This window comes from Oryctolagus cuniculus, chromosome 17, assembly GCF_964237555.1.
Source record: "Oryctolagus cuniculus chromosome 17, mOryCun1.1, whole genome shotgun sequence".
NCBI classification, from domain to species: domain Eukaryota; kingdom Metazoa; phylum Chordata; class Mammalia; order Lagomorpha; family Leporidae; genus Oryctolagus; species Oryctolagus cuniculus.
In genome coordinates, this window is record NC_091448.1 from 44201318 (window position 1) to 44212191 (window position 10874).

Consider the following 10874-nt stretch of genomic DNA (forward strand, 5'->3'; position numbering starts at 1 on the left):
CTCCCCGAAGCCTCTCTCCAGCGTGCGACCCTGCAGGGCTGCCCGCCTCCACTCCACAGCGGCCACAAGTGACGCCCCTGTTCTACTTCAGCCCAGGCCTTTAACCTTTTGTAAGCACCTGTTGCCCTAAGGCCAGCTTTCTCATCTGCAAGCCAGGCCTGCCTCTGCAAGGGGTAAGACAGGAGCGTGTGAACTGCTTAGTCCAGTGCCTGTCACTTGTCACTGTGGCACACTGGAAGCGGTTCCACAGGGACATCTGGCTTTCTCACCGTGAGTCCTGGCACCACCCCCCTTTCCCAGCTGGGCTTTGGCCTCTGACAACCTCTAAGCAAATCATGTTTCTGCCCCAGGGTGGGCCCCACACTCACCTGCTCCCATATCCTTCCCACCCTGGCTTGGGAGCAGCCAGCCCCTGACTCCTGATCTGCCTGCTTCTTCATGGGGGCTCAGTGCGGGGAAAGGGAGGCTTCCCTTCCCTTTCCTCTACTGAAAGAAAAGGCCACTGCACCCCAGACTGGCCATGTGTTGGCAGGAGCTGGGGGAAGGGCCTATTCCATTGCCAGGAGCTCAGCTGCACCCCGTTCACAGAAGGCCTGCGAGAGTCTAGAAGGAGCAGGACTGCACCAGCTGGGGTGTCCCAGCAGAGTGCACAGCACCTTCCCCAGGGCCACTGAGAGGAGGGAAAGGCCAGGCAGAGTAGCTTAAAGGTTCAGGTTTATTGGGGGTATTGCCTGTCCCAGAAGTTAGACCAGGCTTCCAGGAGCAGTGAGCCCTTGCACCCCAATCCTGGTCCTAGATGCTACACAGAAATGTGTAGCCCTTCCCCACCACCACTACCACCACTACCTTCCCCTGGTGACCCTGCCACTCCTTGCTCTGGCTGTGCCCAGAACCTACCCCATCCCCCCAGATGGCCTATTCGGAGGGACAGGACAGCACCAGGGGTCGGCTACAGGCTTGACGGCATTTATTCGTCACCCTGGTTGCGCTGACTTCAGCTAAGATTGGGGTTGGACACAGGGGGGGATTTCCTTTTGGTCACCTTCCTGGCTTGTGTGGTCTTCACCCCGGTCTTCCTGGTCTGGGTGCCGTTCTTCTCTTTCTTCTTAGGCGATGACGACTCCAGCACGTCCTCACTGGAGGGCTCACCCTGGCCCCGGTCGTTGTAACTGTCCTCACTCTCCAGGTCTTCCCGGCTCTCTGGGCTGGACTCTGACATCCTGGCCAATTCTCTTGGGCTTAAAGATCGCGTCAGATCTGGAGGCGAAGACTCCGACTTCACTGGGCTTTTCTTCTTAGTCAGCTTGCCTTTCTTGGGTTTTTTCTTCAACTTCGTCTTCTCGTCCATCGTCTCCTCCTCCTTGTCTTTCTTCTTCTTTACCTTCTTGATTACCTTGCCTCCCAGGCTCTTCCCGGTCGGGCTGTCTGACCGCCAGATGGTGATGGGTGCTGGCGTGTCCGGGGCACCGGTGACTGTGACAGTGCACGTGTCAGTGGGCGTGGTGGTGGTGGGCCCCACCTGGGTTGGGATGGGGGGCTTGCTTTCTTCCTCCTCCTCCTCCTCCTCTTCCTCTCCATTTAGATCATCTGCTGCACACTCATGGTGTATGGGGTGGTGGATCACTGCCACGGACACAGGCCTGTAGCTTTTGCACCTAGGCACAGGGGCACAGAGAAGGCTCACTGGGCGTGAGGGGAGATGCTTCATGTAGAAAAACCCATGTCAGCCTGCCCGCACTCACCAGCCATACCAGATCCTCTCCACACTCGCCTCCTCTGGGATGAGCTCAAAGCAAGGGGTCTGGATGATGTTACAGCAGGTAGAGCCCGAACCCAAGCCTGGACCCGGGCCCGAGCCCGAGCCCGAGCTGCGGGAACAGGCTGGGCCTGGGTCTCGGGAGCTGCTGCTACTGCTGCTGTTGGCCTTTTCTGAGCCGTCCTTCACCCTGCCACAAAGGGGACTCAGCCTGACTCCTGTACCCCAGGTGCCACCAGGGCCCACAACCGGAAACCTGAGACAGCAGGCTTCTGCTGGGGTGGGCCTGGGCTGCCCAGAGACCTCCCCACTGCTCTAGGGTGAGGAAGGCTTTGAGCTGAGGCCTGACAGTGCCAGGTCAAAGCTGAAGGGGGACCCCTCAGTGACAGTTGGCCTTTGGCTCTGCCCTGGGTCCCTGGGGAGGGATCCTCACCTGGAATCACAGTCACAGTGGCTGATGGTGTGCAGGTGCAGGTTGCAGTGGCCGTACTCAGAGAAGGGGTGGATGATGTGCGCCGTGCACTGCTTGTGTTTGCAGCAGCACGTGTCCGTCTCCTTGCACTCACCTGGGGGGTGGGGAGGTGTTCCGAGTCCCACCTCTGTCTCCCTCAGAGCTCAGTCAGGCCTCACATTGACCTGCCTGCCACTGCCACCTGCCCCTCCCCAAACTGTTCTACTTCAGCTCAGCCCAGCAGTAACTGCAGGGCCTGGCACTGCCCTTCCCACTGCCTCAAATGCCTGCACACTCCTTGGACAGCGTCTGCTACTGGTCCTCAGTCCCCTTGCTGGCCTGTGACACCTAGCCACTTCTCCCAAGTCCCTCTGACTCCTGCTACAGCTACCGTACTATACAAGGTACTAGGTTGGAAGGCCCCATGGCCTGGCAGAATGGAGCCCCAGGAACCCCTACATAGGCCCAGAAGGCTCCCATCTGACCCCCACAGCGTGTGAAGCACCCCAAACCCGGTGTGGAGTGGCCCAGACCTAGAGAGGAGCCGATGCCTCACCCACCCCCAGCATGCTCTGGGTTGCTCCTTCTGACTGTTCCCCCTCTGCCTCTCCCTCTTGGCACTGTTTCCCCTTTCCCATGCCCTCCTTGGTTCTCTCCCTCTCTACTCATCCAGTTCCCTCCCTTCCCCGCTCCCCAGTCCCTAGAGCGAAAGACTTGGGCTCCTGCAGCCTGCACCCCTCTACCTCCTTGCCAGCAGCCTAGACACTGTTCCCTTCCATCCCCTTCCCTCAGGCACAAGGACAAGCTGCTGGGGGTGGGGTAAATGCCTTGGAGAAAGCCTCCCACCCCAGCCTCTTGCCAAGTATCCCAGGTCCACCCCCACTGCCTAACCTCTAAACCTCAGGTCCCTGGCCACCACTGTCTCTCCCTCCAGGCCACCATCTTTAAAAGGTGAGCCCATCAGCATAGGTGATGCCACAAGCCTCTTTGAAGTGAGGAGCCCAAGGTCTCACACCCAGGCAGAGGACAGGGTCCCGTCTACAGCTTCCCCTGGACCTTGGGGAGGAGGTGGGCAGGCACCGAGGAGTTCCAGGGCAACCTGGCAGGGGCTCTAACAGGCTACAAAGACCATGCCTTGATCCAGTGCCCAGGGAGGGTGGAACACGGGCCAGCCTCTGCTGGCCACCAGTCAGGACTTAAGGCACATGAGAAACAAGACAGCAGCATGGTCCGAGGCTCTCCCTCCCTCCCTCCTGTCTTCCCCCCACCCCAGTGCAAGGCTGGGAGGTGCCCAGAGCCCCACCACATCCCCAGCCCCTTTGGATTCTGCTTCCTCATCCTGTGCCCTTTCTCTACCCCTAGAAGAAATACGGCCTGGTAGCATGGCCCGGGGACATCACCACCACCTCGGGGTTCTTCAGCAGAGTGATGAGTGGCCAGAGATGAGGGGCAGGCCTGAGAGGGAGTCGTTCACTGAGCCTTTGTTTGCTCATGCACGAGATGGGATGGTGGTGATGTATTCAGCAGGGGTGCCGAGAGGACTCCGTTCATGGGTGTCAGGATGGTGTGAAGGGCCCTCCCTCCCTGGCAGGCGTGGCGGCAGGAGCGGTAGGGTAGCCCCCCAGGACCAAACGTGTTTCCTTCCTTCACACCACGTGGCAGGTCTCCCAAGAGATGGGTGGGGTATCCTGGGGCCAGAGCCCCCCGAGACCCACCTTCAGATGAGAAGATGGACGCATCAGTGCTGGATGCCACACCAGCCAGCGGACGTCCTCTCTCCCAGCTGGGTAACCTGTTTATATCTGAGAGAGCATAGAGGGCAGTGGGCAGCAGCCCCTCCACTCATTCACCTAACGTTTCCCCTAGGAGCCTGTGCAGCAGGTCCTGGAGATGCCAAGAATTAAGAAACAGACCCTGCTCTTGTGGCTGGGGAGAGGGGTGGGGGCGGATACAGGGAAGGTCTTGACAGAAGTGTGCAGCACACTCAGGAAATGGAGGTAAAGGCAAGGACCACCTGCCAAGACTGGGGAGGGCGGAGACAGGGGAGCAGGGAGGACTTTTTGGGAGGAGCACCATGGGACCTGGGCTGATGAACTTGAGTGAGCTAGGTCTAGGCCAGGAGGGGTAGTTCCAGCAATTACCCCAGGGATGTGGAACCTGGTCAGAGGGTGGCCCTGGGGTAACATCTCCAACTGGGTGGGCAGCTCCCCAGCCATCAGCACCCACAGGGGAGAATCTGCCACTTTCCTTTGAGGCACTGAATTTGAGCCTTGCTTAAATTGCTAGGGTCTTCAATGGACCCCAAGCCTCCTCCCACAAGTCCCTGGTCAGTGCCTGCTCCTCTTTTCCACAGCACAGTAATATTCATATGAGTGACTCCAAGTACTTCCTGGAAACCCCTGTGCTGCTGCTCCTGTCCCTCCTGGCAGATCACTTCACCAGCTCTGTCTGAATACTCTGTCCTCACCAACTCCTCCATCCTGGAGAAGCAGTGGCCAAAAGAATCTGTAACACTTGAGGCAGGCGCTGTGGCATACAGGTAAAACCGCCGCCTGCAGTGCTGGCAGCCCATATGGGCACTGGTTCCTGTCCCGGCTGCTCCATTTCCAATCTAGCTCTCTGCTATGGCCTGGGAAAGCAGTGGAGGATGGCCCAAGTCCTTGGGCCCCTGCACCCACGTGGGAGACCTGGAAGAAGCTCCTGGCTTCCGATCAGCCCAGCTCCAGCCATTGTGGCCAACTGGGAAATAAACCACCGGATGGAAGACCTCTCTCTCTCTCTCTCTCTCTGCCTCTGCCTCTTGGCCTTTCAAGTAAATAATTTTTTTTTTTTTTTAACAGGCAGAGTGGACAGTGAGAGAAACAGAGAGAAAGGTCTTCCTTTGCCGTTGGTTCACCCTCCAATGGCGGCCGCGGCCGGCACACCCCGCTGATCCGATGGCAGGAGCCAGGTGCTTCTCCTGGTCTCCCATGGGGTGCAGGGCCCAAGCACTTGGACCATCCTCCACTGTACTCCCAGGCCACAGCAGAGAGCTGGCCTGGAAGAGGGGCAACCGGGACAGAATCTGGTGCCCCGACCGGGACTAGAACCTGGTATGCCGGCGCCACTAAGCGGAGGATTAGCCTATTGAGCCGCGGCGCCGGCTTCAAGTAAATAAATATTTTTTTTAAAACAAATTCTTATTAAAAAAAAATCTGTCCCGGTTGCCCCTCTTCCAGGCCAGCTCTCTGGCCAGGGAGTGCAGTGGAGGATGGCCCAGGTGCTTGGGCCCTGCACCCCATGGGAGACCAGGAAAAGCACCTGGTTCCTGGCTCCTGCCATCGGATCAGTGCGGTGCGCCGGCCGCAGCGCGCCGGCCGCGGCGGCCATTGGAGAGTGAACCAACGGCAAAGGAAGACCTTTCTCTCTGTCTCTCTCTCTCACTGTCCACTCTGCCTGTCAAAAAAAAAAAAAAAAAAAAAATCTAACATCAGGTCCAGGCCAGAATTGTCACCTCTCCCTCTTACTGGCTTTTCCGCTTCCTACAGGCTACAAACATCTTGAAACAAAGCACTCAGCCCCGTTCCCCCCTCTGTCACTGCACAGCCCCCCTTTCCTTTCCAAGGTTACCTGCTCATTGCCTGGACAGCTCCACTAGGCGCAGGGGAAGGAGACCCAGCCTCTTGCAGCGAGCTCTGGGTCCCCGCCTTTCTTCTAGCAAGCCACCTGCCACACGGCAGCCCTCTATGAGAACAGTCTCGGCAAAGGCCGCCAGCAGTTCCCTAAAAGCTGTGCCGGTTCCTCTCATCCCACCCGTCTTGGCTTACTGTACACTGTGCTCCTGGGCCTTCCAGCACAGACCTCATCTCACCCTTCCTCTGCATAACTCCTCGGTTCTCTCCTGCCACCTTTGCTCTTCTGCCAAACCCCTTTAAATCAGGGATTAAGACACACACTTGCCCTAAATTATGTCATCTACTTCCATGGTTTCACCATCCACTAATAAAATGGCGTACATCTGGGTGTGTAATTACAGACTGCTTTCCCAAGCAAGTAGCCTGTATTCTCTTGGATGGTTCCAAACATCTTAAGATCAACATGTCCTGTGTGAATCTGCATCTTTTTCCTACTCAACCCCATGAACCTCATGCTCTTGTGTCTTCCATTTCATACAGCAACTGACACCACAGCTGGAAATGCAGGCTCCTCTTTCTCCTCCCACACCCACTTGCTGAGCAAGTCTGACCGTGGCCACCTGCCGCCCAGCATGTGCCTAGGTCTTGGTTCAGACCTTTACCAACTGTCTATGACCTAGACAGCTGTAGTAGCCTCTGCCTGGCTTCCCCCCCCCCCCCGCCCCCTTTAAAGATTTATTTGAAAGGCAGAGAGAGAGTCTTCCATCTGCTGGTTCACTCCCCAAAATGGCCTCAACAGCTGGAGCTGGGCCGATCAGGAGCCTGGAGCTTCTGGGTCTCCTACATGGGAGCAGGGCCCAAGGACTTGAGCCATCTGCTGCTGCTCTCCCAGGCACATTAGCAGGGAGCTGAAGTGGAGCAGCCGTGACTCGAACTCGTGGCCATATGGGATACCAGCGTTGTGGCGTAGTGAGTAAAGCTGCCGCCTGCCCCTTCCTGCCTTCTATCTCACAACCTCATCCAGTCCTCACAAGGCAGCCAGAATGAGTTTTCTAGAATGCAGTTGGTTTACCACACAGATCCTTTTTATTAGCAGCCCACTGCCTTCATGATGAAATACAAGCTCCTGGCCGGCGCCGCGGCTCAATAGGATAATCCTCCGCCTAGTGGCGCCGGCACACCGGGTTCTGGTCCTGGTCGGAGCGCTGGATTCTGCCCCGGTTGCCCCTCTTCCAGGCCAGCTCTCTGCTGTGGCCAGGGAGTGCAGTGGGGGGTGGCCCGGGTGCTTGGGCCCTGCACCCCATGGGAGACCAGGAGAAGTACCTGGCTCCTGCCATCGGATCAGCGCGGTGCTCCAGCCACTGCGGCCATCGGAGGGTGAACCAACGGCAAAGGAAGACCTTTCTCTCTGTCTCTCTCTCTCACTGTCCACTCTGTCAAAAAAAAAATCTGGTTCCTCCTCCAGGTGTCAGTTGCTCAAACCCCTCCTGCCTCCATTCCTCTCACCTGACCCCCACTCCCAAGAAACCCCTGCTTGTCTGGAAAATAACGTCATCCAAGCAGAAGTGGCTGCACTGTCGTGTGTCCCTTTACCCTGCCCCGTGACATTTACCCTGGGACCCATGACATCCACGTATTTACAGCAAATACCAGATCTCATGTGCGTCTGCATCCGCAGAGCCTGCAACATCGGAGTGCTCAGCCCGTGTCTGTTGACTGAGAGAAGACATGAGAGCCACCAAGAGGCTATGTCACTGAACAAGGCCAGGGTCCGAGCCTGGGGGCTTCTCTGGGGAAGGACTGACCCAGAATGTGCCTGTCACACCTGCCACTGTGCCAGGCTCCTGCACAGCCCTCACTGTCCTACGGACGGGAACACAGGGGCTCAGGGGAAGAGCTTGCCTGAAGACACGCTGATGGCTGGCAGGGGTGGGTCTCCCTTGTCCCATGGGCTGTGCTGCTTACACGCGCCCCAGAAAAGGTCCCTCCACGTGTCAGGAGCGCCACAGACGTTACCTCCCACTACACAAGCTTTTCAATTCCACCCACTCTGGCTTCACCTCACCCTGCCCCTACAGCCTCCCTTATCCAGCCTGGACGCTGAGGTCACTCCACAGGGGCTTGAGTCGGGGAAAGCAATCCAACTCTGCTCTGCCCGCCTCCACCGAACCCCTGTCTCCGGTGTCACCCAGCAGTGTGAGAGCCTGGCATTCTTCAGTAACCCCGCGCCCATCAGCTGTTTGTAAGGGGAGCCGGGAAACTCAAGGATTTAGTAACTCAGCTCTGAGAAAGGCAGCCCGCCCCTCCCCACACAGCAGCCCAGAGCGCCTGAGGCAGGAGTGATCGAAACTGGACACGGTGGGCATTTCGTAATGACTGAGGGGTGACAGCTTGAAAGGAAGAGAGAGGCTTTTCCCCGGTAAAGGCATTAACCGGAGCACGGACGCCTAACTCAAAACTCACAGGTGATGCTCATTTGCACAGGATCCTCTCCGTCCCGCGGCCCAAGGAGCTCCCCCAGCCCTTAAGGCACAAGGGGCGGGCACCAAAGTAGCCGAACGCGAGGAAGGGAGGGGAGGGAGGAGGGAGGGAGGGAGGAAGGGGGTGAGAACCGAGGAAGGGAAGGAAGGAGGGAGGAAGTGAGGGAGGGGCGATCCGCCCCTGCCCCATCTAGAGACAATTGTGACGTCACGGCGTGGAACCCCCGGACCCCTTCCCGCCCTCAGGGTCAATGGAACCGGCCCTCGCGGCTCCAGTGAAGCCCAGCGCCTCCTGGGCGAGGGCCTGAGCCCGCGGCTGCGGCCCAGCGGGGCCCTTTCAGCCCCCAGCCGGACTGACCCCACAGACAGAGTGGACTCGGGCCCCCGTCCTCAACCATTGGCCCACGGCCCCGGGCGAGCCCGCCCCCAGCCCCGGCTCCGCCCCGGGCCCGCCTTACCGCCGCTCTCGCTCTCCTCCCAGTCGTCGGCCTTGCACCCGGTCTTTTCCTTCGTCCACCTTTCAATCCTTAGCGTCGTCCTGACCCACATCGCTCTCGGCCCAGTTCTCCTACAGGACTCCGCCTCGCACAAGTCCAACCTCGGCCCCGCACAAGTCCAGCTCCACCGTCGGCTCCGCCCGGGCTGGCCCCTAGCCCCGCCTCATGGTGCCCGCCTCCGCCCGCGCCCCCCGCCCCGCTCTAGGCTGCGTGGTCTCCCGCAGGATCTAAGCGTCAGCCGCGTTCTTCATCCGGGGCCTCCCCGCTCGTCCCAGGTCCCTGTCGTCCCACCTTCTGAGCCCAGTGCCTCCCCTTTACCTTATGGGCCCGGCCCTCACTCCCATCCCTAGTTCTCTCCAGACCCGGCGCTTCGTCCAACCCCCAGGCCCGCACCCGACCCTGGACCGCGCCGCCACGCCGGGTCCCACGCCCGCCCCCGCCCCCAGCCGCGCGGGCCCACCCCACGTTCTCTAACCCGCGCTGCCCTTCGCTTCGCTTCCGAACCCGGCCGCGGGCCCGCGGGAGCGACCCCCTCGGAGCGCCGCCGCCATCCCGACTGCCCCTCGGGTTCGGGCAGGAGGTCCGGCTCTCCTGCTCCCGGTCCTCGGGCCTCTCCACGGGAGTCCAAGGCCGAATTCTCGGATGAGGACGTGATGCCGGCTCCCACCCACTCTGGGGCAGCAGCCCCTGCGCGACCTTCCCACGGTTCCCCGAGTCCTCAGGGGGCACCCAGTCCGGGAGACAAGCGTGCCCAGTCAAGAGTCCATTTGCGTTTCCATAGGCTTGTGCCGTCTGTCCAGAGGGCACCCCGTCTGTCCAGAGGGCACCCCGTACGTAGTACACCCTTCACCTTAACCACAGGAGAAACACCGCGCACGCGCGTTGCAAGTCACTACAAAAAGATCTACCCAGCACCCGGGGATCCAGGACAACATGCACTCGTGGGCACAGCGCACAGAATGACTGGCGGCACTGACACTGGCCCCTGCACCCGTGCAGCACAAGCACTCCACACAGCAGGCTTCCCAGGGGCACACCAGGGTGAGGGTACAGAGATGGGAACAATAGTGAAAAAGTTACAGCCACGTCACTGGCATCCCAGCTCCTCTTGGCGCTGGATTCCAAAGCCACGGCCATGCCTCAAAGAACAGAGAAGAGAAAGGGTGTGGCCATCGAGGACACTTGCTGCTGGGGCCGCCGCGGCTGCCATGATGCCAACCTTCCTCTTCTCCAGACCCCGCCACTGCCTGAATCCCCCCCAGCATTGTAGACTGTAGGAACTCCAGGCAGGGGAAGCCGCAGCGAGGTGTGCAAAAAGCCAAGCCCTCCTGCACGGGGTGGCCGAGTGAGGATGGAACCAAGCACGCACCAGACAGGTCACTCCTAATCGTGGTCCTCCACGGACTCCCCAGATGGCAGGAGACCACATGCGTTCATCTTTTTTGGCCCAGATATCTGAGGTACTTCCGGCCAATCTATGTCTCCGAGTCAGGTGTCAACAGGGAGCCAAGGTCTCGGTCACGGTTCCACATCTATCAGTGACCAGTCAGGGCACTTCCGGTCCTTGAGCTCTTGCTATTCCTGTCAAACACAGGTCCTCCTAGCTCAAAGCACAGCTTCTGAATAAGAGCCAGGGACCCTGCCCCTCCTGGGCCACCTGGTGAACCCCAAAGCAACCAACACTGTGTTTCTCTCTTTGCAGAAAAGGGAGGAAAAGGGTTAAAAATTCATCTACTGGGCCGGTGCAGTGGCTCACTAGGCTAATCCTCCGCCTGCGGCGCCGGCACACCAGGTTCTAGTCCTGGTTGGGGCGCCGGATTCTTTCCCGGTTGCCCCTCTTCCTGTCCAGCTCTCTGCTGTGGCCCGGGAGGCAGTGGAGGATGGCCCAAGTGCTTGAGCCCTGCACCCCATGGGAGACCAGGAAAAGCACCTGGCTCCTGGCTTCAGATCGGCGCAGCACACCAGCCGCAGCGCACCGGCTGTAGCGGCCATTTTGGGGGTGAACCAACGGAAGGAAGACCTTTCTCTCTGTCTCTCTCTTTCACTGTCTAACTCTGCCAGAAAAAAAAAAAATCA

At 59.4% G+C, this 10874-nt stretch overlaps 1 protein-coding gene across 6 annotated transcripts; it reads right to left on the reverse strand.

The window, feature by feature from the left end:
• Positions 1 to 697: 697 nt before the first annotated feature.
• PROCA1 (protein interacting with cyclin A1) lies at positions 698 to 9076 on the reverse strand. Of its 6 annotated transcripts, none has more exons than XM_051825418.2 (5): positions 8760 to 9076; positions 3923 to 4009; positions 2190 to 2322; positions 1743 to 1946; positions 698 to 1655 (listed from the first exon to the last, which is right to left on the reverse strand). In XM_051825418.2, exons 1-5 carry the CDS (start codon positions 8848 to 8850, stop codon positions 995 to 997), a joined length of 1176 nt encoding a protein of 391 aa, XP_051681378.2. In that variant the 5' UTR covers positions 8851 to 9076; the 3' UTR covers positions 698 to 994. The 6 variants fall into 6 exon arrangements, with proteins under 6 accessions (XP_051681378.2, XP_051681380.2, XP_017204443.2 ...); XM_051825420.2 differs by having other exon boundaries at positions 1752 to 1946; positions 8760 to 8993; XM_017348954.3 differs by lacking the exon at positions 8760 to 9076 and adding an exon at positions 8285 to 8446.
• Between the last annotated feature and the right edge of the window lie 1798 nt (positions 9077 to 10874).